Below are 27,935 nucleotides of genomic sequence, written 5' to 3' on the forward strand. Positions count from 1 at the left end.
AGAAGACAAGAAGGGGCAAAGATAAGAGCCCGTGAGAAACCTCATCTTCCAGTTACTCACACTCTCCCTCTTCCCGCCCAAATTCCACTTAGGACAGCTCTTCAAGAGGCACACGTATCCTAAAATAACCATCTACCAAAATTTTAAAATATATGTGCTTTTGGAAATAAGCCCCATTCTCCTTCTCCTTCTATGATCCTAACTACCCACAAGAGGAACGTTACCCTGAAGGCTGATTTCCTGGAAACACCCGAACCCATCCTTGCAGCCACGACCCTGTGGTGTAGTCACGCTCTCAAGACCGATGCCTCACGGCATCCTCAGATGAGATCTGTAACTCCCTGTCTTCTGCTCTTACCACCAGACCAGTTTTAAACACATTTTCAACCCATCCCACTGCCCCACTCCCACTGAAAATCAAACCGGCAAAGGGTAAAGAATCCCTCACAAAGAAACATCCCAGGCACCTCCGGATGTGCACATCTTGAAAACGAATCCTGCAAAATCATAATCTCTTCCTACCTTGGAACCACCTTCCTTCCCCACCCTGCCCTCCTCCCCACCCCCCCAGTTCCTCAGACAACCTTTGCCTCCTCCCAACCCCCTGGAATCCCTCCCAGCACCCAGCAGCCCTGTCGGTTCCTGGGCCACTCCCCGCCCCGGTGCAGGGGCCCTAATTCTACTCACATTCAGCACATCTTGCCTGGGCTGCGGGGGCTCGATGCACGTCAGGAGCCTGAGCAATAAGTCCATGATGGCCGAAGTTCCTATGTGCTTTATTATAAGGTCTACAAAATCACGTTTCTTCTTTAAGAAATCCACAATCTAGAGGAGAACAAACCAAAACTGAAAGACATGTAACTGGGGAACTATCAACTTTAGAATGTATTCCACCCTGACCCCTCAAACTGCCCCCTCTCAAATCCCACCACCATCTTAAGTGGAGGAATGGCAAATGCTGAGTTAGTAATCAGATGTAAATTTGGAAAGCCTGCTAATTGTTAGAGCATGCAAAACCCCTTGGGGAAAAAACTCCCAAATTATCACACATTTCCTCATATAAATACACTATAATAGAATCTTTTATTTCTGTTCACTTTCATTATTAATTTTCAAAGAATAAGGATAAATAATTTAATACCCTATAAAGAGCACGAGAATATACCATTAAACAGTTTATGGACATAAAGCAAGTCCATTAGACTGCACTAAAATGCAGAATAAATATTCAAAATCCTAATTAGTCCCTACCAAGTAAGAAAAATAATTCAAAACATCAAGTGTTTTTAAGTCCGTCTAAGCGGCTAACTCACCTGCTCCAGCAACATCACATGTGGGTTTGAGGTCAGCTGCTCACCTGACCAGATTAACACAAGGAGGGTGAGTGGGGAGGAGACCGGCAGCTACAGAAGGGACACGAGAAGTCACAACTGCCACCCAGGTCTCTCTTCTGTGCCACAAGAGGGAGAGCGTTCTGTCCTGCACACCCTTGGGGGCCTTCTGTCCGTCTGCACCAAGTGTCTCTTTGAAAGTCCCAGAAGCAGTGCGGCCAGTGTGGCAGCAGCTAAGTCTCACCAAACTCTATCAAGAAGCCCTCGAGGTGGGGTTGCCCCACTCAGCGTTCTAGACAAGGAAACCAAGGCGCAGACCAGTTCAGTATCTTGCTAGAGCCAAACCGTGGCTGCCCTGAGGTTTAAACTTTGATCTGTTTGCCACAAAAGCCACCAATCCTGCCATCATCCCACGTGAAGAAGTCTATTGAGCCAGAGAGGACAAAAATTGCTCCATGCTCTCCAGTGCAAATGGAGGTGCAACTATCCCAGGCTGCTCCTCAGAACAGGGAGGTTAAACGTCACAATATAAACCTTCAAGAAGTTAGATACAATTACTCCACTCACAACTGAGTCACACAGTAGTTTTTAAAAGCACAGCAGAGTAGAAAAGAGGAAAAAGTCAGACGTGACCAAAATACTGCATGCTTCAGTGGCAAAAGCACCAGCTCAGGAGCCCAAAGGCACAAACTAGAGCCAGTGCTGTGGACAGCACAGCAAAGACAGTAAGATGTCCTCAATGGAGGATGACACCTGAGATGCGAACCTTCCCGACACTGAAGGGACCCCAGGGCTGGATGGCCTGGGCCGTGAGCCGATGAACAACTGCATCAGGTAAGCCAGGCTGAGTCTCCAGTTTCCTCGTTCCCTGCAGCTGCATGCATCCTCACTAACATCTCACGGGATGGGAAACCTGCATCTACACTCTCAATTCTCAAACGGAGAGAGAGGTGTTAGGTTTGACCTTTTCCTAGAGCTAAAAGAGCAAGGGTGACTGAATCCTCTCATTCTCATTCCAAGAGTCCTAAGCCAAGAAGCACAAGGAGCCACGGAGTGAGCAGGACCCTTTCCCAGCACTTCATTGGCGGATGCCATCACCCATGCACGGGCACGTCTGACCCGGAAGGCCAGCACAAACACTCAGCGTCCCAGAAAGCTTCAAGTATTCCCGCTTATATCAAAGGTATGGTGAGAACCGGAGCCCCTGAATCTGGGCTCCCCTAGCATGGACTGAAAAGAAAAAGCATGATGAAGGTGGAAGGCCTATGTCAGTAACGGCTACAACCATCTGAAAGGCCAGTACCTCAGGCTGACGGGACGGTGTGCACTTGCTAGAATGTCAGCAGTTACCGTTATTTCTCACCAGAAAGTGGAAGAGGGAAAGACAGCCTGTATTACAGTAATCATGATTTGGGGATTGTTATCTAAGAAAAAAGAATCTCAATTCCAATACATTCAGGAGGATAATCCTGCCTAATTAAGAACATGAAAGAACAATCTTGTCTTTATAAAATAAAACATGCATCCACTTTGCCTTGGCAAAGGACAGACATACTGGGCCTAAAATAGCCCCATCGCTCCATGTCTGCTGATGGCAAGGACAGGTCACGGAGCCTGTTCTCCATCAGGGAGGAGGCCAGGCCCGGACGGTTGGACCAACTGCAGCCCTGGCATCACACCCTTGCTCGCTGCACTCTGGCAGGTCTGTTTGTACTTGGAAGCTCTCGTTGCTCCTTGGGTGCCTGTTTCCAGAAGTGGATCCTATCTCCTGGTAAGCACATCCTTCTGCGCACCAGTACGCTGCCACTAGAGCAGTGACTCTCAAATTTTAGTATGCATCAGAATCATCTAGAAGACTTATTAAAAATCCCAGATCGCTGGGCCCCACCCTCAGAGTGTCTGATTCATTAAGCGTGAGGTGGGGCTTACAAACTTGCATTTCTAATAAATTCTCAGGCGGTACTCATGCTGCTGGTCAAGAAACCATACTTTGAGAACCACTACACATATACTAGATCCTTGGAAAATCAATTTCCCAAGGGTATCTGAGTTGTTTAAGAACAAAACAGATGTAGGGGTGGGGAGAGGAAGGGGAGGAGAGGGAGGGGGCAGTTCCCTCCACAGTAAAGTAGGATTTTCTGCTCAGCACTACTAGACACGAACGGCAGTCTAAACAGAGACGTCTGGAGGCGCCTGGGTGGCTCAGCTGGGTAAGTGTCTGACTTTGGCTCAGGTCATGATCTCAGGGTCATGGGATCGAGCCCCACTTGGGCTCCGTGCTCAGCAAGGAGTCTGCCTCTCCCTCTGCCCCTCCCCTAGCTCATGCTCCCGCTCTCCCTTGCTCTCTCTCTCTAATAAATAAATGAAACCTTAAAAAATAATAATAAAAGCATAAACAGAGACATCTCAAGCTAAACACTTAAGTTTTCAAGTGGACTCAAAATAGAAAATAATCACCATCTGTATAAACTAATCATCAATTACATTTATGGAAAAGCTTGATTCAAAGCCTCATTTGTGTTGTGCGCATCATTAGGGGAAAGAAAAAAAAAACAACTGTCGCTTCCCCAGTCGCTACAACTCCACTCACACCTTCAACCACTCAGTATGAGCCATGGCACTCGCCACCTTCACAAATGGACACCCCACGTTCTCATGCTTTTAACTATTTGTCAAAAGAGGAAACCGAAGTACACTACAACGCTGAGCTGTGAGGCACTTAGAAGAGTATGTCAAGTTAGAACACAGTCATGAATGTGTAAGGCAATGTTAAGTCAGTATATTTAAAATACACTCCTCTACAGAACCTGGACTTAAGGTACACTCAGAACACAATTACTGGGGGATCATCTCAGGGGGATGATCAGCCCTAATACTTACCTTCTGGAAAATGGTATTTACCTGTTCTGGTTTTCTGCTGATAAGAATACTGAGCACCTTGCTGAAGAAACTGGCAAGTAGTGGGTTCAAAGGGGAGTCGTTTAGGAGGAAGCTATATAACCTCATGAGCAAGGACTCGTCTTCTCCCAGCCTATCGTTCATCTGGGAGACATCAGAAGTGAGCAACTCACAAGATATATTTGGGTACCTAGAAGAACAGGACACTTGTATCATCATCTGTGTTAACAGTTTCATTACAGAAAGTAAAACACAAACCAGAAAGGCTTCCTAAAATTTTGTGAAAAATAACAAAATCACCTCTGGGAATTAGAAAACCATTTCAATCCATTCTGTCCAACCTCTAGATTAAAGTGAATTTTCTACTGTACCTAAAAACTTACTTCTAAAGCAGCTTTAACAGGATATACATTCCCCAACAAAACTAGAGCACACCTAGGGCTTGGGAGCCTGGGGAGGCGGCGGGGCAGGGCAGGGCATGGGCCGCCTCCGGCCACAGCCATCAGCCCTCGGAGGCCTGCTCCAGCAGGAAGCTCCAGCAGGAAGCGGCAGAGCTTGGAGGACAACCGTGGGGGATGCTGGTTTCCAGAGAACTGCACTGCGCACGGCACCTCGTAAGTACTCAAGACATATTCAGGTTCCAAGACCGGCCACCTCTATTTTCACATGGGTTGCAAATGGTGCTAAAAAGCTGCTTTGGGGGAGCTTATCAAGTGTTCAGTCTATATTACGCCTTAAGAGAACCAATGTTCTAACATAGGGAAGTGGAGAACAAGACATCAGCCCGAGTCACCCAAGTAGGAAAGCTGTGTACAAAACCCAAGCTCTCCACGCCAGCCTGCCCAGGTCTTCCAGGGATAAGCCCACCATCAGGGCTCACTGCAGTGGGACACAGACCTCTACCACTGACCCCACAGCTCTGGAAAGAGCTGCACCCCTAAAGCATGCTTGCCTTTGACCCCCAGAGCACTCCCTCTCTGAAAACCAGACAGCTAATCCACTTTTTCCACGCACTCCTTTTACCACAATTTCTCTTCTGTTTCCAACAGCAACAAATGCAGACTCCGAGGCCGGCCCACAAGACATTCTCCGCCGCCCCCAAGTTCACTTCTCTGCTCTTTACTCCTCCCTGTCAAGCAGCCAGGATCCAGGACCAACTCATCATCTGGAGCGGCAAGTCAAAGGCCGGCTGGACAGGGAGGTGACAAAACAGCCACAAGTTGCTATGGGACAGGAGAGAGGCGAGGACTGTCGTCTGGAACACAGACAACACCCCTCGAGGCATCCGCGACAAGCAAGGGCAGCCTGCTGTGAGGCCCCTGGCTCGAGAGACCACAGCCCCCGAGAGGGTCTGGTGTGAGGTCGGAAGATGGAACAGTGGGAGAATGTCCCCAAGTGAACCTTTGTAGGGAGGAAGAGAACGGAAAAGAAAGACAACAGAACTGGCAGCTGTGTGGGCATGAAGAGCATATTATCAAATAGCTGTCTTCTGTGGCTCGAATTAAAGTTTTTCTTTCTTACTTTATGGAACATGTGGGCTCAACGATGCTGTAACGTAAAGCCGTCATTATGCCAGGGGCAGGATAATCCAGTGGGTGCAGATGTGGCTTCTGGACTCACACCACTAGGTTCAGACTCTGTCTCTACCACTTACAAGCTGCATGACCTTGGACAAGTTACTTAACCTCCCTGGGCCTCAGTTTGCAAGTCTGCAAAATTAAGACAACAGCCTTTACCTCATAGGGAAGGATAACACAAAATACTGAGAAGGAGGCCTGGAATAAATGAAAGCTAGCTGTTTTTATTCCTCTTTATTTTCTACTTTATAAAACTTCCAAAATGCTGCTGTGGGGGGTGGGGGGTGCATTGTCTCAACTGTCCCGATTTGAAACTGCTGGCAAATAAAGCACTGGCAAACCAATGTACAGGGTGTAGTCTCCAAATTCTGACACACGAGGTCCAGAGCAGGGCATGGGCATCTAAAACATTTTTTTCATGAATTTTTCACATATTTTTCCACAGTCACTGAGACATATAATCTAGATAAAGAAGCATGGGGCCTGGGCACTATACATAACACTCAAGGTCCTGGTTACGGACATGCTGGGGCTCCTCTCTCTCTCCTAAACATTAAACAAGCTTCTAAAGCACCCAAAGACCCCCTCCATTTCACCCTGTGGCAAGCCTTCCCCCTCCCCCACTGCATGCTCTGACCTCAATTTCTTCGTGAGAACACAGAAGCAATCAGAAGAGAACTGCACCCCAACCTGCATCTAGGCGCCTTCCTCCTCCCTATCCATAGAGCCAACTCCTAAAGCCGCCCTCCACCTGTCCTTTTGACCAGACGGCCTCCCACCTACTCAGGCACAGCACATCCCTGGGTGGCCCACTCCCTCTGTTCGTCATTTCCCTCCGTACTGCATGGCTCTCACCAGCATACAAACGTCCCACTATTTCTCCCACCAGGGATAAAAACCACCACACCTCTTCTGACTCCCATCTGCCTGCAACACCCACTTTCTCTCTCTGCTCCTTTTCCAGGAGACTCTTGAAAGAGCTGTCTCTGCTTCGTCCCCGGTTCTTCCTCAAAGGCGTTCCAGCCAGGCTTTCACCTCCACCATTGCAGAGAACCACACTGATGGGGCCACGTGCTCTGTGCTGCAAACACCCGTGGTCACGTGGCCTGTCAAGGGCGGCCCCCAACCTGGTTGTCCCATCTCTCCTTCCTGAAGCCTGGCTTCTCTTGGCTTTCAGGGTGACAGCCCCTCCTGGTTCTCCTCCTCCCTGCAGCCCCTCTGCAGTCCCTCTGTAGGAACCTTGACCCAACCAACAGCATCTTAGCTTTAGGACTTATTATACTACTTAACGACCTATTCTCAAAGTTCTGCTAAATTATTTAGAACTGAGGTATCTGTCATTAAGATTAAAAAGGTTAGCGCAAAATGTTTAAATACCTTGTATATGATCATTGACTTAGAACAGTGATGAGTTCAAGCCATGTGTGTAACTAATACAAAGTTATGAGATTCACAAAATACAGCACTCTATCACCCAGACTCTATAAACACTAGTTTAAATTTCCTGAGATGACGACAGGTCAACCTTAACTCCAGAAAGCTTTCAGATCCCCTCTGCAATACCCCTCTGCGTTCCAGCTGTGTGTATCGTGTATCTTACACACAGCTGGGGCTCCGTCCCCACCGAACTTCAGCAGAGAACTCATCTGCCCAGCGCAAGTCATGCTCCCCCAAAATGGCACCATCCAAAGGCCATGTGTCCAGGGAGGCACTCCTGCTCTCGCAACCTCAAAGGCAGCACAAAGAAAGCGCTGGTCAAGGCAATACTACAAAAGCCATGACTACTTTTTGGTAACATAAGCACCTTCCCTAAGGTGTGGTGTGCCTATTCTTCCCAGTTAAAGAGGTATTAGCTTCAATCAGCCGGTGAGGAAACCAACCCCAGAAGGGTAAGCCCTCTGGCTCAAGTTCTCTAAGAGGGGAGTGCGACACCCCGCCAGTGGGCTGGATGCAAAGCCCACAGCACATCGGCTCCTACCAGGATGAGCCCCACGAGAAGTCGCACCCACACGTCCTGGTTCACTGGGAAGAGAACTGCAAAACAGCAAAGTGTCTGTCTTCTGGGGGTTGGGAGTACGCTAGTCTTCCTGCTGCCAAATTCCTTTCCTCTTCTTTTTTAGGGCACTGAACTGAGTGGAGGCTAATGCTAGCTGCCAATCTTAATGGCCAGCAGAGAACATAACCTCACCTCCTTGACTGTCCAAGCCACCAGGAACCTGAAAGCATTAATAAGTTTTATTTCTTTGGCAGCAAAATTCTCCCCACAAAGAAATAAAAAGATATCTGAAAAGAGGAAGATACTGGGGGAGAAAGGGCAAAGAATAATCTACCAAAAGCCTTAATTCTTCCTATTCCATTAAGTTTGTTTAATGAATAATCAATGACTTTTTGTTCCTGAATCTGTCCGATTTTCTGGGGAGGAGGGAAAGAGTCAAATACTTCAATCAGAGTTGGATATGGGAAGAGAGTTCACTGAAACCCCAATACTTTGCATGCACGTGGAGTGCTCACAAAGGGTTTCCAGGCATGTGCAGTCCAAGTGTCGGAAGAGACGGTCATGAAGGGCCCGCCGGGCACTACTTCTCTGCTCTGAGCAGAGCAAACTAGTGGGGAGGACGTAAACCTGCTTCAGTGATCCAAGGGGCTAGCTACTTCAATTTAGCTCCACTGATGTTCCCCAAGACCCATTCCCTTATCTTAACAAAAGTCAGAATTTCTTGTACCAGTAACAGTCTTCATAACCCAAGCTCTGGCTTAGATGTGCCATGTAATCTGGGGCAGTCACATAATTTCTACCTTCCTATTTGCAAAGAAGAGAAAATACTTACTTGAATCGTCTATTTTCAGAAACTTCTTCACTGTTTATAAAGCACTTTGCCCTTCCACAAAGCCTCCTGACTGCAATTTAGAACGCTCATTTTAAAAACCCTGTGATTTCACTGGACTCGGTTCTAGAACGGATTAAATGCTCCACTGAGTCTGTCACCCTTGACCATCTTGACACTCTAAATGGTCTACAACAGCCCTGGGGAATTGCCGGACAACAAGAATAATATTCTACCCCCACTTCACTTCAGTCCCACCCTAAAGAGAAGATTGAATTTTCTTACTTGTATCTGATCTTTTCATCCATGTCTTGAGGTGGTTCTTCTATAATGAATGAGACTAAATCTTCGAGACATTCTGCTTTTAACAGAAACTCTATAAGTTTGCGGTTCTGAGCTTTACATTCCTGTAAAACATCTTCCTCATCCATTAACTCCTTCAGTGTTACATCTTCTCTTTCTAGAAGTGTGTCTATGTGGGATGATGAATGAAGATCAAATTTCCAAAACATGCTGGTCTAAACAAAATGCAGAGAGTATTTCAAATAAAATTTCAACTTCACATATTAATTTTTCAAATTTCAATTGAGTTTTACAATCTAAAATGCCAACTTGAGTCACATAAGTAAAATAAGTGTCATATTGAACCTATAAAATACTTTCTAAATAAGTAAAATCGGCAGGATTTTTCCTTCTCAGAAAATAGTTGTTTTTTTTTTTTAAGATTTTATTTATTTATTTGAGAGAGAGAATGAGAGAGAGAGAGAGAGCATGGGGGGGGGAGGGTCAGAGGGAGAAGCAGACTCCTCGCTGAGCAAGGAGCCCGATGCGGGACTCGATCCCGGGACTCCAGGATCATGACCTGAGCCGAAGGCAGTTGCCCAACCAACTGAGCCACCCAGGCGCCCTCTCAGAAAATAGTTTTATTGGTAACAAAAAATTTTGACTTAAAAATGCTGAAAGAATGCATAAACTTGGGTTGATTTTAACCTACAATATTAACCCATCCACACTTTGTTAAGAATTTAACGCTGGGAGGGGCACCTCGGTGGCTTAGTCGGGTAAGTGTCTGACTCTTGATCTCGGCTCAGGTCTTGATCTCACAGCCATGAGTTCGAGCCCCAATACTTAAAAAAAAAAAAAAAAAAAAAAAAAGAATTTAATGCTGGGAAAGGAAGAAAGAAAACCCTTTCTTACAGTTGAAGAACATTCTTATGCAGAAGTTATATCTTCAAGCAACAAATGACAAGCACTGTGACCTAAGTATCTAGCATTCTTCAGAATACTAAAGAATTAAATAAATCACTACCACAAACTAGCACTTTCAGCCACTGAGAGCAGTTTCGCAGCTGAAAGTCATAAAATGATAAAATCTGTGCCATTCTTAATAAAGAAACTAAACAACTAGAACCTAGTTCTTGACGAAGGAGGGAAACCAACATCCTCAGTTACCAGGAAAACCACTGGACATTAACAGGGCCACATATATATATTCTTTCCTCCTCTTCCTCCCACCCTTCCTCAACCAGTGAGGACAGGAAGTTTGTTTTCTTCAAGTTACAGTTAAAGAGGGTCCTGACCGGTCACAACCGGAAACAGGAAGCACAGGAGTCACTACGTCATCTGCAGCTGCCGTGACAAGACACTTTCAAACGCCACTTTTGAGCAACACATGACAAGATGAGAGCACCAAACAAAGTCCTGGTTAGGGACAGGACTATTCACAAGCCACTCCTACCTGCCAAAGATGCTCACTGCAGAACCCGACACAGGGTTTGGTAAGACACCTTCTGACTTCATGTAACCCCCAAACCCACAGATCAACTGCAGCTTTACTATCCACCCAGTATAGCGGCTCCTGTTACCGTTATCACCAAAAAACATGTTAAAACCCACATGTGCTCATGTAAAATCCTGTGTTGGAAGAGCTTAGGTAGAAGGAAGGAAGCTGCAACATAACCTATGTAGAGCACACATACATTTTGAGAAGGATTTATTTTTGCTAAATCACCCATATTAGATCAGGTAGGAATATACCCTGATTTAGTATTTTCATGAACATCTGTTCAAAAAAATATTTTAAAAATCAGACATCATGGAGGACAAATGTTATGTATACAGCCAGTCATACTGATCAATCCAGGAATAGAAGAAGAAAGATGCGTGCCACGGCAGGTCACGCAAGAGCCTGTGGAAGTATATGCACTTCACCTGACTTCACTATTACGTATATAATCAACACAGTTTGAAATATAAGCAAAGTTTTAAGGAATCTTAAAAAAAAAAAAAAAAAAAAGGACTCCTTAAGAGAACAAGTTTTAGGTAAGATTATGAAATATGGTGTTATAAAAGTTGTCCCTGCTTCAAAAAAAGCTTTCCATGTTTCAAAAGACACACATGGCGATGCACTCACATCCAGTCAGCAGCAGCAGGAAGACACAGTCAGGAACGAGAAGCCACTGTGACCGTTCACCTAAACCGGACTGGCAACGCCTCACTCTGGAGGCACCTGTACGTGGAAATGTCCGCCACAAAGCTCAATGGATGACACAAGTACAAGGCACAGCCATCTCTCTCCTCTTAACGATTAGGCCACTAATTATGTACACAAGACCTAGAACACGCTAAAAAAGCAGGGTCACAACTCCCAGCATGGTCAGCAACCACCCACATGCTAGGCCTCTGGCCTTCAAGACCAGGAGCAGGCAGAGTGCTCCCTGGGAGTGTAACACTTTTGTTAGTGAAGGACAGAAACACATCCTCCAAACACAAGAGCAATCTACTTCTACTTCTAAGGCAGTTACTAAGGAAATAAGGGCAAAGGTGATATATCCCTAATAAGAATGGAACTTTAGGGAAAAAGATGGTGGTAATAAAACCATAAATGATCTTTTGGTTTTCATATTGTGGAAAATGGCAAACAAACAAAAGAGACGTTATTATGCCATTTTATCCTCATCAAACAAGGAGGGAAAAAAAGACAAGGATAGCAAAAGATAACTCCAAAGGAGGAAAGAAAGGAGCTTTCCAAAGTAACGCTGTCAGCACAGTCTCCGATGCTTCTGCTGGAGCAATGTGGCTCATTTATCTGGGAGTTTAAGACTGCAAATCCTAAAAACAGCACATGCTACCACTCTGCCTCCTTCTTGCTACTGAAGTGTACGAGGATGCAAACAGCTGTGTTCACACACAGACACAACACACAAGTCACAGGCTATATTTGGATTCCACGCATGTATGAACCTGCACGGTTTTTAGGAGTAGATGCAGGCACCCAGGACAGACAGTGGAGCTCCAGTTCAGCTCAAGGAGCAAAAGCACCTTATTGAACTCCAAAAACCTCATCATCCACGTCAGTACACCTTGTCTTCAAAGTCAATCATGGAAATTTTGATTTCCATCAAAATTCATCCATCCTGGGATGTCTACAAATTGACAAAAGAGTTCATTTTCTTATTTTTTTTAACGTTTTAAAAAATATTTTATTTATCTATTTGTCAGAGAGAGAGAGAGAGAGCACAAGCAGGGGGAGCAGGAGAGGGAGAAGCAGGCTCCCCACTGAGCAGGGAGCCCGACGTGGGACTCCATCCCAAGACCCTGGGATCATGACCTGAGCCGAACGTAGATGCTTAACTGACTGAGCCACCCAGGTGTCCCCATATTACTTATTTTAAATACTTTGGCAAAGTCACTGACTGAAAAGCTACCAGGTGTATTCAAATATTTCCCATGCTCCACCGACATCAGGTCAGACTGGGCTTATTTTGGCCTGTAAATCAAATTTCTGATAATCTAACAGAACGGTCTCTCCACCTGAATTCAGAAAACTGGACACAGTTAATAATTTAGCCTGAAGTATTTTTTAAAAATTAGGTCTCATTTAAAGTAGTATGCTTTTTTAGGGTGCCTGGGTGGTGCAGTTGGGTTACATGTCTCTTGGTTCAGGTCATGATCTCAGCATTGTGAGATCCAGCTGGGAATCTAGCTCCACTCAGCGCCAGTCGGCTTGTCCCTCTCCTTCCCTCCTCCTGCCCCCTCCCCCTGTACCCATGCTCTCTCTCTCTCTAAAATAAATAAATAAATCTTTAAAAAATAAAGTGGTATGCCTTTATTTTTTGTAACCCATATAGAAAGGCAAAGTATAATGAAAAATACTAAGAAATCAATTACAAAAAAGCAAAGTTGATTATCAAGACCTTATGACTGGCTAGTTATAAATAAGATACACACTCACATCCATCAAGTGGAAACTATAAATGTCCACAAACTAGATAAAGTCCATACTCCTCAATTATTGATCAGAATATAATTACATCGATGTAGTACAAGTAAAAACTGACGCCCCAAATTTCAACCTTATAACAGTAACCCCTTAAATACTGGATTTATAAGAAGACTGATAATTAGCCATGACGACATAAGAGCAGGAGTTGGCAAACTGCAGCCCACAGACCAATCCGGCCCACAGCCTGCACACTAAGAATGGTTTAGATATTTTTAAAGGGTTGTTTTAGGGGAAGAGAAGAATGTGTGACAGAGACCAAATGTGGCCCGCAGAGCCTGAAATATTTACTACCTGGTCCTTTACAGAAGAAGTTTAGCATCCCTGGCTCAGGAGGAAATCAGGTTCCCACTAACTCTATCTTTCCCCCCATTATCTCTGAGACTACATGGGTGTCCACCCTGGGCCTTCGCAGCCCACCCAGCAGGGTGCGGTCACATGGTGCTGGGCCAGATATCTAGAGACCCATTCCCCTTTCCCTAGCGGTTTACGAAGACCACGTTCCCAACTTCTTGGGCAAGTAGGTATTGCCACGGGACAATGTCTTCCCAGGTGCACCATAAACTATTAAAACCTCCATGTGCTCTCCTCTGCATCTGACTGGATGCCCAAGACAAAAAAGGCTCTCAGGGATGGCAGAGCCAAAAAATGGAAGGTGCCTCCACATCCCCAAATCACCACCTGGAAGAAAGCTGCCCGCCAACCTCAGAGCCTGCTGTGTTACGATGAGCCATCACACACCTGGTCTGTGTGTTCCAGCACTATGTCCCACCTGACCAGCCAGCTCCTCTAAACCCGGAGCCTGTGACTTCTTGTTTTATTATACTTATTTAAGCACAAGAACAGGAATTTTTTAGCAACTGTTTAAAAAATGCCTAAGTCCTTTCATTTTCCACCATCCTGAATTAGAATAGCATTTTTTTACATCAGAACACTTTGAAATATACATTTCCACAGTGCATTTTCTTTAAACTGGGTACGTTACAAACTTAAAAATAAAATAAAACCACAGTAGACTCCTTAAGCAAACATTATGTATTTTACCTTTTGGCCAAACAGCAAATTGACTGGAAATGAATGGCACCAGTAAATTAGTTACCCTAGCTTCTATTTGTGTCCTTTGAAGTAGAAACAAGCCAGGTATGAACAGTTACAAAGTTCAACCAGGGCCCTGTGAGAAAATGGAGCCCTTTCAAAAATACAACTAAGATACTCAGAAAAACTAAAGGAGCCAGCACTTCAACAGCTAATTTTTAGTTAATATAAATACACTTTAAAATTCATACCCTAGCTATACCTGAATAGGATTTAGGGATAAAAGGGGAAACAATTTCTTACAGTAAACCAAATCACAGACTTTTCTACTAACAAGACAAAGAGGAAAATGGTAAATGAAACCAAACTATCTTTCTTCAAAATCCTAGAGTTGTTTTGTTTCTTTGGGTTTTGTTTTGTTTTTTGGGTTTTTTTTAGATTTTTACTTATCTATTTGAGAGAGAGAGAGAGCGCACGCATGCGCCTGCACCGGTGGGGAAGAGCAGAGGGGGAGGGAGAGAGAGCCTTAAGCAGACTCTGCACTGAGTGCGGAGCCTGACGTGGGCTCGATCTCACGACCCTGAGATCATGACCTGAGCCAAAACCAAGAGTCGGATGCCCAACCAACTGTGCCACCCAGGTGCCCCCTTAGAGTTGTTTTATAAGTTGGATTATGTAGCTTGCAAGCAGGGTTCTCTCTAAAAGAGCTGAAGGTCAGGTAGGCGGGTCACAGGGGAGCTGACCTGTCAGCTTGCCACAGCGGCCTCTACTGTGCTCTGCACTCCCCAGAACTCAACACACAGGTGAAAACGACCATCTTACACGCACAAAACAGGACCAAAGGATCCATAAACCACTTTAATTAAAGTTCCTCTAAGATTACTGAAATACCTTCCTTCTTGAAAGCAAAATCTGGGCCACGGTACCTTTATTTCAAAGCAGTTAAGCAGCAATACTTTGTTTCTGGGAGAGAAGGTGCCACCGTGTCTGTGACACAGGAACTAGTACAGTCATGTGGTTAAATTCTTTGTAAAAGGTAGGAGAACATCAGACCCTCCGAAGAATTTTCCAGGGTGCCACCAGCATGGTATATTCAACAGGGGCCCAACTGTGGTATAAGTAAACCACCTACAACCACTTGCTTTCATCAAATCAACAGCATTTCCTCCCCAGCCTTGTGAGGACTTTAAGCATCTAAGCAGACCTGGATTCCCAGGCCGGCTCCACTACTGGCCGGCCCCGAAGCGTTGGGAAAGTGACTTTACCTCTCTAAATCTCAGTATCCTCACCACGCAAACTGGTTGTGAAGAGTCGCTGGGAATGGCCTGGGACGGGAGCTGGACCACACAGGCACCACGACAACGGGAAGTGCTTGTGCAATAAGCATGCCCCCCCCACAAGCGTAGGAGGTTTAAACCAGTGCTCCCAACTGTTCCTGGGCATAGGAAACATCTAGGGGTCTTGTTAAAACACAGTCACAAATTCAGATGCAGTAAACCAGGGATCAGGCCAGAAATTCTGTCTCTAGCAAGTTCCCAGATGCTGCTGCTACTGCTGCCCTGGGTTTAAACTATTGTTGATCATATGCAACAAATTGCAATAAAGCATATTCAAAATAATTACATAACCATGAGAAACAGAGAAAAGCATATGATGCAAATATGTGACTATGTTATTTATTTCAGAAACTCCCTGTGGACAAGCTGATATTAGAGGGTTTTTGTTCACTGTAACAGATATAGAATATAACATACTGTATCACTTTCTAACAGGAGCCCAGACAAAATGACAGGACAAACACCGTGAAAGATAAACTAGTAGCACTCTGAAGGGAGAAACTGCTGATTGTCCTGCCTACAAATGACAGAAGCAAACTGAGGGAACAACAAAGAAGAGTGTTAATGAATTTAACTCAAACTCTCCTATTCCTAAGAACTGTGCCCAGGGGCGCCTGGGTGGCTCAGTCGTTAAGCGTCTGCCTTCGGCTCAGGTCATGATCCCAGGGTCCTGGGATCGAGCCCCGCATCGGGCTCCTGGGATTGAGCCCCGCATTGGGCTCCCTGCTCGTGTTCCCTCTCGCGCTGTGTCTCTCTGTCAAATAAATAAATAAAATCTTTAAAAAAAAAAAAAAAAAAAAAGAAAGAACTGTGTCTAAAGTTAGCAATGTTCTATCCCAGAAGGAGAAGCTCTACTCCATAAAAGCCCCACCACACACTACTACTGTTAACTGTGGAACACCTGCACGCAGGGCTGGCTGGGCCCAAGGCAAAATATTCAAAGATTCAAAAACAGATTCCAAGATTATTAAGCATTTCTGAGCTTATGAAGAACAGCTGAGCATGAAAGCAAACACTTCTGGGCACGGGGCCCTGAGACCACATGGGTGGCACATGCATGAAGACAGCCTGTCCACACCCTGTCATCACTGGCCCCACTGGAATCACCAAGATCCCATGGCCTAAGTGAATATTTGCTAACGTCAGCTCTTCCAGTTTCATAGCTGCAGTCCCCTCAATATTCGGAGTACAAGCTACAACGGGAGAAGGAACAGCTGACGTCCAAGACAACACAAAGGAGAAGACTTAATCTACACAGTTATTAATTTTTCCTATTTTTTCTATTTATGTGTGTGACAAAGGAAATATTCGTAATAGATTTTTCATGATCTCAAACAAAGGTGTACAAGCACGTACCGTGGGAGTTCAGACCCCCGTGCACCTCAGGGGGTGCACTCCTCTGAAGGCCCCTGGCTCCCCACTGCTAGAACAGAGCGGGCTCCGCCTACCGGCTAACATAACCCTGCCCAAAAGAACCAGCACACGAGCCACAATGAGAGACACGTGTAAGTTTAAATTTTTTTTTTAAAGACTTTATTTATTTGACAGAGAGAGACACAACGAGAGAGGGAATACAAGCAGGGGGAGTGGGAGAGTGAGAAGCAGGCTCTCTGCTGAACAGGGAGCCCGATGCAGGGCTCAATCCCAGGACCCTGGGATCATGACCTGAGCCAAAGGCAGATGCTTAACGATTGAGCCACCCAAGTGCCCCAAGTTTAAATTTTCCAGCAGCCACATCAAAAAAAGTAAAAGAAACTGGCTACGTTAATGTTAATAGTATATTTTATTTAACCTTATACATCCAAACATTATTATTTCAACATGTAATTCTTTTGGTACAGTCTTCAAAATCTGGGTGTATTTTACACTTAGAGCATCTCAAGTTGGGCCGGCCACATTTTATGCTTCAGTCATATGTGGCCAGTGGCTGCTGTACCGGACAAGACAGTTCTGATTATATATTACTACAATTATGATTCAAAGTTTCTCCCTTGGTACTAAAATAGCCACCCTCCCCCCAATCTCCTTCCACAGCCAAAGTCAAGAGTTAACCACCTTTTCCACACAGGGCCAATGTGGGGTTGGTGAGGACAGATTATGGGCCACGTTTTCCCTTTCTTCTAATGTAAACATACACAAGAAATCATGTTTATTCTTACATATATAAAGTAACTTGCACAGTCTTCAACTTAAAAAAGTAGATCACAAGAAAACTAGAACTGTTTTTTAGCCTCTAATATATAGAAATATTTGTAGGAATAAAAGGGAAGTTTTCCCATCCTTCACCTTGAAACAATGAAGGGCTAGAATCAGGAGGGCCACAAGTGGCTCACTCCTGGTACCGATATACCCTGCCAAATTGTAAACCGAATTGTAAAACAGGCGCAGGTCTCTGGGAATTTCATTTTCTAAGCTAACTCAAAAATACTATATGGGCGGCTCAGCTGGTTGGGTGTCTGAGTCTTGCTTTTAAGCTCAGTTCATGATCTCAGAGGTCGTGGGATGGAACCCCGCACTGGACTCTGTGCTCAGCCAGGAGTCTACTTGAAAATTCTCTCTCCCTCTCCCCCCTCTCTAAAATGTATAAATAAATCTTTTAAAAAATATAAAGAAAAAAATGCCTAGGTCACTCAAATACATCGGGAAACAATGTTTCATCAATAAAAAAAAAAAAAAAGGCCAGGAGACTCCCCATCATCTTGGAGTAAACTGAACCTTCACGGCCCCCATTTAGATTGAAAACAACTTACTTACTCCAGGAGCAGCAGACATAGTCACTCCATACCTCTAGTCAAGCTTACCAGCAACCTGGGAACAGGATGTACTGGGCAAACGGAGCTGCTGGAAGGCTGCACATGCTGTCCTGCCAGCACCCAGACACCTGGAGTGGGCGTCAGCATCCAGCACACCCCTGGGCTTGGATGCAGGTATTCGGGGAACTTGGTTGGGCAGCGTCTGACAAGACCCAAATGGGGAAGTGCTGGGCTCAAGAAGGGTGGGTGGTTGCTCATTTAGTACACTGAAAGCTGCATGCCACAAGAAGGGGCCAGGGAGCAAAGGACCTCTAAATAGGAGCATGTAGTGTCACTCTGAAGGGAGGTCACTTCTGTGCTGTATTAACGATAAACTTCCTCCTCACAGCAAAGCTGAATGCCTAGGCAAACGTTCTAACTTTTACATGAAGAGGCAAAAACATGGAACACAAAGAGTAACAGCTGGACTCTGAGGGCAGCTCTCACTCAGTACCAAGGGAAAAGATCACAAAGGACTGGAATGGGTCCACCCAGTAGCTGCTTCTCCATTTCCTACAGGTGCCCTTCCCCAGCCCCCACCCAAAGGCTGGACTAAAGATCAGCGTGCCTATTAGAGATACGTATTTCTTTAGAGGAAAGGCCACACAAACTCTGAGCCAGTTTCTTTGTATTTGCTTTGCAACTGCTTCTTCCAAAGAATACGTCAAAGGCAATCACATTTCTACCTCCCAGATATTCCAGAATCGTTTTCAGTTTTACTTTGTAATTTATTTGATATTTCAGCTTTTCTTTGAGAGTAATAAATAAAGCAGCCAATTCCATTTAGTATGTGTTATATTAATCAGCAGGTACTTTAATACAGGAATAATATGATAAATGGTCCCTACCGCATGAAAAATACAATAAAACTGGAAAAAAAAGAAAACAGAGAATGAAAGGTATCAACTCCAAGCTTGTTCCGTAGAAAGGGAGCTCAACAGAGGGGATCGTGACCAGAAAGATTTCCTATACACAAGGCCCAAAATACAGGTAGGGTTCAATAGGTGATGTTATAGCAAAAAGAATTCCAGACCAGTAGACATAGGCCTGCAAGCACAGAGAACAAGACAGAAGTTTCCAGTAAGTTCAGGAAATTCATAGCAGGGAGAAGGCCCTCATAACAAGAAGAGTTGTTCAGAAGGCGCAAGGATAAGCTTAGGCGTCAAGACCTGGTCTCAAAGGGCCCTGCAAGAATATACAGTACAGAGCAGCATGCGCTCGCTGCAGAAGCAGAGAGACAGAACCAGGGAGTTCTAACTGAGATAAACATACTGTGAAGTATCTACAGTAAAAAGGAAGCAACATATTTTAATAACATACGGAAAGAAACAATCCTGAGCATAACCAGAGGAAAGCGACATAGAGGAGATGACATTTAAGCCGTGGCAGGTACACTTTCAACAGAGGCTGGATTTCTACAAAGGCCAAGAGAGGGAGAGGTCTAACCTGTTCTGGGCATGGCCAAGTGTTTGGGGGTGACTGAAATATGGGGCAGGCCGGGGGTGCTAAAGACAAGGCATGAAGGCAGGACAGAGCAGGAACTGGCAATACACCAAGACATAAGCTGTGGAGTCAGGAAGACAGGGCAAGTGAGCAGCAAGGTCTGATGTGTACTTTACATACGGACTGTCCACAATGCAACGGATGTACCGGACAGAGAGAAGCCTAAAAAGGGAGCAACCCATCTCCGAAAACCAAGGTATCCCCTGAGAGATTTCCCACTAAACTACCATTCCTCCTCCAACATCAACCATGATTCTGTCTCTTCAAAGCCCAATTTTCATTTTTCTTCAATCCTGGCTATACTGTGTGGTATCAGATGACAAAAATTTATGGCTTGCCTTTGGAATTCTGAGCTGCCTGGGAAATACACAGCCCTCAGAAAGCAAACAGCACCCGCACACTGGAGCTAACTCCAAATCCAGCACCCAGATGCTATGGGCAGGGAGCATGCTGCAATCTCATCACCCACTTCACCTTTACAATAAAAAAGCCAACTGCCAACCAAGGAAAATCCAGTCTTACTTCTGTCACCTGGTCTGCCTTAAAGCAAGTACTGTGTTCCTGTACAAACTGTCATTATTAAAACTCAAATGTACATGAACTTCTACGCATAATTTCCACAATTGCAAAAACTTCAGTCCAAGAATATGTAAAGCATAATATTTTACTAAGAACAAGTTTTGTGGGTCTTTTCAAAGCGAGACTGAGGGGTTGGGAAGAAAAAAGACAAGTAATGAGGGGGACACAATGGTAACCAAGTTCTTGCCAGAAGCCTTGTTAGAGATCAAAGGAATGAAGGCAAGGAAAACCCAGCTGCATCTAGGTGCTGTGTGTGTGTGTGTGTGTGTGTGTGTGTGTGTGAGAGAGAGAGAGAGAGAGAGAGAGAGAGAGCGAGCGCGCACGCGCACGCAAACAAGCAAGGGTAAAAGATAGGATCAAAGTCACATCAGAGAATTCTTACGGGATCTAACAGCATTTTCCATCTCAAGCCCCAGGATTCTCCGACTCTCTGAAACCAGGTAGAAGAGTCAACAAATCAGAGTCAACCATTAGAGAGCAGCAACATGTTACTGGACAGCAAGAGGGGCGGCTGCTCTCTTCCCCAGTGCTGCCTGTGAAGGTCACCACCTTCTATCCAGCATCACAGTTGCCCTCAGACCTCTGGGGAAGCCCAAGATCATTAAAAAGAGGACCAGTAAGTTCATCCGGCACCAGTCAGACTGATATGTCAGAATTAAGTGCGACTGGCAGAAGCCCAGAGGCACAGACAGCAGGGGCACAGCAGAGTCAGGACCAGCTTGTGACGCCCAACACTGGTTACAGGAGCAACAGGAAGACAAGCACACGCAGCCCAGCGGCGTCCAGAAGTTCCTAGTCCACAGCGTCAAGGAGCTTGAAGTGCTGATGTGACACAAATCTCACTGTGCAGAGACTGCTCACAATGTCTCCTCCAAGAACCACAAAGCCACTGTACAAAAGCAGCCCAGCTGGCCATCAGAGTCACCAATCCCAATGCCAGGCTGCGCAGTTAACAAAATGAATAGACAGCTCACGTGCACGTTGTATTTGTGTTCATAAAACCATAAAACCACAAAAAAACAAACAAAGAGGGGCAGCAGTTACCTGGCACAGCACAGACAGTTTTTAAGTCTGTAGCTATAGGGGGTGGCCCCACGAGGAGAGCAGTGGCAGAAGTGAGGCCTGAGCTAGAACGAGCTGCTACAGTGTAGAAAGAAGCAGGTCCAAAGACCTCAACATGAAGTCTTTTTATGATGTGACTAATAAGCAAAGCAACCTCAGAATAAAGTCATAGATGGATCCTGTCTAGGACCATGGAAGATCTAATCCCACGGTAGCCTTCCGGGATAGATCACCCTTTGCCAGGCAACACCACACCCTGTTCTGGGGAGGAGGAAGAGACTGCCAACCACATGGCACCTAAAGAGATGACCAGGCAAAAGGCCTCATCACTTGGGGGATAAAATAACTAGCTTTGCGTATTTTAAAGCTCTTAATAATATCATGTATAGCTCCCAAACACAAAATGAGAGCCAGCGAGTGAAAAATACAGATTATGTGTGAGCAGAAGCAGGAACTCGTTAAAGATCAGGCTAAAGGTTATGGCCATGAATACTGCAAGCCCTGAGGCTGGAAGAACTTTGGCCAAAGCCTGGATGATCTTCTCTGAGAGTATCCTTCAGGAAAGGAAGGCAATACTACAATGATCGCTGTGCTGTTTTATAAATCTCTTCTCAAGTCCATTTGATATAAAAGGCATGGCTTCATCTGGGCAGATGTGGAGCCTCAACAGGAAAATGAAAGGATTATACAACCTTCCAGATGTTTACTGGGTAAACATAATTCTCTACTCCTCTGGCAACTGAAGCAAGACAGCAATAAAGGACAGAGAAAAAGAAAAATGCCAAAAAATGCAGGAAAAGACAGAAAATAGAGAAATAATTCAGAAAGTCCAACATCCAAGTAACATAAGTTTTAGAAGAACATATGACAATCCACAACCACCTGCCTCATCAAAAAAAAAAAAAAACAAAAACCTTTTTTCCTCCGAGTGTACAGAATAGGACTCTCCCCTCTAGAACATACACATCCTATCACAGTGAGTCGGGGAACAGACCTCTAAGGTGCAGTGTGAAATTCCACAGTATCAGAGATAAAGACAGTATCTCAACTTTTCTAGTGAGGAAAAAATACTCAAGAAAGGACTGAAAATCAGAATGATATCAGCTTCCTCAACAGCAATTCTAGAAAAGAGCATTTTCAGACATGGAAGGTCAGAAAGATTTATTCACACTTTCTCAAAAAGCTACGAGAAAATGGGCTCCACCAAAGTACTGCAATAAGCCAGCAGGGGCACCTGGCTGGCTCAGTCAGTTGAACACTCAACTCTCGAGCTCAGGGTTGTGGGTTTAAGCCCCAAGTTGGGAGTAGAAAGTACTTAAAAATAAAATCTTAAAAAAAAAAAAAAAGCATGGCAATAAGCCATGAGAGGAAGGCATGCAATACATGGAACTAGGGGCGCCTGGGTGGCTCAGATGGTTAAGCGTCTGCCTTCGGCTCAGGTCGTGATCCCAGGGTCCTGGGATCGAGTCCCACATCAGGCTCCTGACTCAGCGGGGAGTCTGCTTCTTCCTCTCCCTCTGCCTCTCCCACTGCTCATGCTCTCTCTCTCTCTCTCTCTCTCTCTCTCTGTATCTCTGTGTCTCAAATGAATAAATAAAATCTTTAAAAAAAAAAAAAAAAAAGAGGAATACATGGAACTAGGGATCCCACACATTGAGAAGCAAAGACAACTCTCAGAAGAAAAGTAAGGGGGGACACCTGCTGCTACACAGAAAGTCAAGAGGAATCTGCCCGGAATGAGGCATGCATGAGGCAGAGGGCTCTGAAAAGGATGTGTCCACACAGGAGATCTATGTGCCAGATGAATGTGACCATGCTGTGAAGAATTTTACTAATTAAGTCAGAGACCTAGGGAATAATTCACCAAAATATACATACTTTTATACTGATTTTAACCAAAGTTGTGCTTTAACTATGTTGGAAGATGGGGGAGGGAAAGAAGCTATGCATATGTAAAAGCTAACCCTTCACCTTCATTGTTAGAAGTCAGCTAGATGAGAAACAGCTACCTATAGGCACACAACTCAAACACTGAAGGAAGTAAATATAAAACTAAGAGATAAAGGTAGTGGCCCCTAGTAATTAATTAAGGGATGAGGATGAGAAAGGATAGGAAAGATGGAGCAGATGATTGTTATTTTTTTGCTGTAAATCTTGTGGTACTGTTTGGCTTTTTAAACTATGCACCTACATAAACTATGTACCCAAGTATGGTAAGATATTATGAAAGAAAAGAAAATAGAAGAGCGCTTAGTCCAATCCCTGGCACACTTAATAAGGGCTCTACAAATGTAGGCTCAGTCTGAAATCAAGATATTGTGAAAGATTAGCTAACCTGCCCAGTCATATGGAAAGATAGGAAGTAGGTGCATACACTTAAGAATCTGTGTACAAAAAAGCAAAGAAAGAGAACAAGCCAATCAACCAACCGACAGCAAAAACCACAATGGTACCTCTTCACATTTAGGTCCTTTTTTTCACCCCATTCTTTCTACCATAGGCATGTGAGCCAACTCCAGAACCCTGGGACACCTGGGGGTACAGTAATGAAGTTGTCAAATCTGGTCTGTCACCTATTTTTATACAGCCCCTGAGCAAAGAATGATCTTCGTATTTTTAACGGGGGGGGGGGGTCAGAAGAAAGATATTCCATGACTTGTGAAAATTCTTTGAAATTCAAAGAGTTTTCCTGAAACACAGCCCCACCATACATTTACATCCAGTCTCTGGTGGCTGTCACACGACGAAAGCAGAGCTGAGGGTGACAGAAACCACATGTGGTGGCGCGCTCATCACTCTGCGCTGCTGCTCTGCTGGACGCCTTCCGGATCACAATGACACAGCCGTTAACTCCACGGTGCCTTGAGGGCCACGTGTCGAACCGCGGCATTTTATTGTATTATTATCCTTGGATCCCCAACATGTCAAAACAAGAAAAGAAAAACTGGACTTGGACTGTTGTGCTTGTAAGACCCAGCAGGGTGGGGATGCTTGTGTCACGGAATCAGACGGCAGGTGCCGTGTCTCCACGCAAGCACACGCACCGGGGCCGGGAGACCGCACCGCACATCCCCACCTCCACACCACGCAGTGGCCACAGTACTCCCGACTCACAGGCACGCTCGCATCAGAAACATTTAAACATTTTCACTGGATCATCTCCTAACAGGAGAACTTCTTCACAAAAATAAAAGATGAAAATGAAACTTCAAGTAAAGCTGGTCTCCAAGTAGCTTGTTAGCCAAGCGCCAAGGAAGCCAGTGAATTTTCCTTCGGATTCTTGAGGAGTTCACAGACACGGCCGATGCAGCTCAGCTGGTGTTCGAGGCATGTGAAATGATGACAAACGAGCCTTTATGAAGAGCCCGCATCACACAGCCCCAGGCCGAGTGTTTTCAGAGACGCGGAGTGAAGATGAAGTCACTACACCGCGCAGGAGAGTCCGCTGTGACATGTTACAGCTGATGGTGGTAAAATTATGTGTACAGCAAAAAACGGCTTAATGGGACAATTTTACAAAACTTGTGAAAATGTACTGTTCAAAGCTTATGGTTCTTTTTATTTTCATCAGCAGCTCCTTCGAAAGGTTTTTTAAATTCCTCATGTGTTACTGAACCAGTAATATCAACAGTGAACTTTATTTACTCTCTTAGACTTTCTATCACACGCAAGCTACGTAATGGCTTATCAAGGGTTAATGTTTTTGGAAATTTTTGAGTCCAGGGCCAAGACTGAAATTTTTCTGAATGAGAGGAACAACCCTCAACCACAACTACTGAACACTGAATGGCTCTGGAAATTGGTCTTTGCTGACGTCTTGATGTTTCTTAATGAATTCAACCTAAAACTGCAAGGCTAACCGGCACTGATCTGCAAACCTTCTGCTGTGGTAAGGTCATTTCAATACTAACTTTGTTAGGATAATAAATTCAAGCTGCTTCATACACTTCCCATGCTTTCAGAACTTAAAATTGAAGTGAGATCTCTGTTCCCATACAAATTTGCAGTGGGCACATTTTCTGAGCTCAAACTACCGTTAAAAAGCATTTTTAATGCAAATGTAAAGGAAATTTTCCTATTGCAAAATCCATACAGCTATACAAATGAGGATTTTCCTAACCGTCAACTGGAAGTAATTAATCTACAATGTAATGACCCGCTAAAAGGCAAACACCAAGAGAAGAATCTAAAAGAATTCTATAAATGCCTTCCAAGTGATGAATATAGATGCTTGTAGACTGATATTAGAATGTGGCAGCACCTATCTGTGTAAAAAGGCATTTTCAAAGATGAAATATGTAAAATCTCATTACAGATCAGCATTAGTAGATTAGATGAACATTTGTAACAGAATTTGAGAGGGGGAACTCTGACTATGAACACTATTTAGGTGAAATGTTATCCCCCTAGAAAAAGAATTCCATTCTTCTCATTAGCAGATCTGTATTACAGAATACTGAATTCAAGTATTTTTTATATTTTTAATTTCATCAATAAAATCTGTGAATATTTGCTCTCTTGTTATATAAATACCTATATAATATCCTCTTTTTTGCTTCTTGGTCTGCAAAACCTAAAATATTTCCTATCTGGGCCTTGACAACCTCTGGTCTAAAGGACCCTGTATTTAAAATACTGCTCCTCTTCGGGAATCCTTCTCCACTGATTCTAGGACTCCTGGAGACTAATGGGTAACTTCTTAAGACTTCACCCGGCATCAGACACCATCTGATGAGCAGAGGAAGTCAAAAAAGAAACAGGAGGAATACAGCTAATGGTAAGGAACTGTTCTATAATTTGCCACAGCTAAGAGTCTTCTTCAGCAAAGAAAAACAAAATAAAATTAAAAGAGAGAGAGAGAGAAAGAAAGGGAGAAGTCCTAAAAATGTTATCCTGAAAAATGTCTCTGAGATTTTAGCCCTACCACTAAACAATTAATGATACCTATTATGTAAAAAGTACTAAAGATATAAAGTAGGGGGTGCTTGGGTGGCTCAGTTGGTTAAGCGTCTGCCTTTGGCTCAGGTCATGATCCCAGGGTCCTGGGACTGAGTCCTGCGTCGGGATCCTTGCTCAGCAGGGAGCCTGCTTCTCCCTCTCCTTCTGTCCCTTCCCCCACTTGTGCTTTCTCTGTCAAATAAATAAATAAAATCTTAAAAAAAAAAAGATATAAAGTAGAAGTCAAAACTCCTTGCTCATGGAATACTTAAATCTATTCAAAGAGAAAAAATAATCCTAAAATAATTTAATGAGACAGAATCTAAGAGTTCATAAAGTCGTGGCCACAGAGGAACTGGAACAATACAGAAAAGGTGCAACAAAAAAGGTAGAAAAAGAGCTGAGCCCTAGTAAAAGGGGAATCAAATACACAGAATAGTAATAAAACCCTACGATGGAGGGTGGACAAAATGGGTGAAGGGGGTCAAAAGGTACAGACTTCAAGTTATAAAATAAGTCATGAAATGTAACGTACAGGGGCACCTGGGTGGCTCAGTCTGTTAAGCGTCTGCCTTTGGCTCAGGTCATGATCTCAGGGTCCTGGGGTTGAGCCCTATGCCAGGCTCCCTGCTCAGCATGGAGCCTGCTTCTGCTTCTGCCTCTGCTGCTCCCCCTGATTGTGCTCTCTCTCTCAAATAAACAAACAAAATCTTAAAAAAAAAAAAAAAAAAAAAGGAAATGTAATGTACAGCATTGTGACTATAGTTAATAATAATACTGAATTATATATTTGAAAGTTGCTATGAGAGATCTTAAAAGTTCCCATTACAGGGGCGCTGGGTGGCTTAGTCGGGTAAGCATCTGACTCTTGATTTTGTTTTTAAAAAAAAACAAGATTTTATTTATTTATTTGAGAAAGAGTGTGTGTGCAGGCATGCATGTGAGCTGGCGGGGGGGGGGGGGGGGGGACGCCCCCAACCAACGACAACAGAGGGAGTGGGAGGAGGAGGAGGAGAATCCCAAGCAGACCTCCCGCTGAGCGTGGAGCCCCATACAGGGCTCAATCCCACAACCCCAAGATCATGATCCAAGCTGAAACCAAGAGGCGGATGCTGAACTGACTGAGACACCCAGATCCCCCCGACTCTTGATTTTGGCTCAGGGCAGGATCCCAGGGTTATGATATCAAGCCCCATGTCGGGCTCTACACCAGGCACAGAACCTGCTTAAGACTCTCTCTCCCCCTCTCCCTGTGCCCCTCCCCACTTCCTCTTTTAAAAAAAAAAAAGTTCCCACTACAAGAAAAAAATGTAACTATGTGATGATGAGTATCGACTTGACCTACTGTGGTGATCATTTCAAAATATATAACAAATGTGGAATCACTATGTTGTGCACCTGAAACTCACATGTTTTATATATCTCAATTTTTTATAGGCTATGTGTGGCATTATAGAAACAGCTTTAAAAATCATTCTTTGAACTCTAGTGTCACAATAGAAAAGTGGGTAAGTTACAATTTACAGACAACACTCCAATAAACATAAAAAAGATGTCCAACCTCTAAGATAATCAGCTGAATTCAAGCTAGAGGTCTCTGTGGGTCCTGTCACCCTCAGCTCTAAACCGGCTGATGAAAAAGGCAAAGTAACAGTTCATGTGCATCATAAACTGCCTTCTTTATTATCAGTGGGCCTGATGGTCAGACCACAGTTCTAAGTACATGGTCCTGACCTTCTCAAACCTAAACCCTCGACTTGGGCTGGAATTCTCCAC

The 27,935-nt window shown here is 44.5% G+C and overlaps 1 protein-coding gene across 11 annotated transcripts in view; it reads right to left on the reverse strand.

The window, feature by feature from the left end:
- PPP6R3 (protein phosphatase 6 regulatory subunit 3) overlaps positions 1-27,935 on the reverse strand; it is a 138,241-nt gene that overhangs the window by 65,232 nt on the left and 45,074 nt on the right. For 5 of the 11 annotated variants that reach the window (XM_078057702.1, XM_078057701.1, XM_078057699.1 and 2 more), the window contains exons 1-4: positions 17,341-17,359; positions 8,917-9,149; positions 4,233-4,419; positions 688-825 (exon numbers count right to left, since the gene is read on the reverse strand). In XM_078057702.1, the coding sequence (XP_077913828.1) occupies positions 688-825; positions 4,233-4,419; positions 8,917-9,143 (552 nt within the window). In that variant the 5' untranslated portion in view covers positions 9,144-9,149; positions 17,341-17,359. Of the gene's footprint in view, positions 1-687; positions 826-4,232; positions 4,420-8,916; positions 9,150-17,340; positions 17,361-27,935 lie in introns of those variants that run through there. The other 6 variants (XM_078057700.1, XM_078057694.1, XM_078057693.1 and 3 more) reach the window with 3 other exon arrangements.

The sequence above is a fragment of the Halichoerus grypus genome, chromosome 11 (genome assembly GCF_964656455.1).
Source record: "Halichoerus grypus chromosome 11, mHalGry1.hap1.1, whole genome shotgun sequence".
Taxonomy (NCBI): Eukaryota; Metazoa; Chordata; class Mammalia; order Carnivora; family Phocidae; genus Halichoerus; species Halichoerus grypus.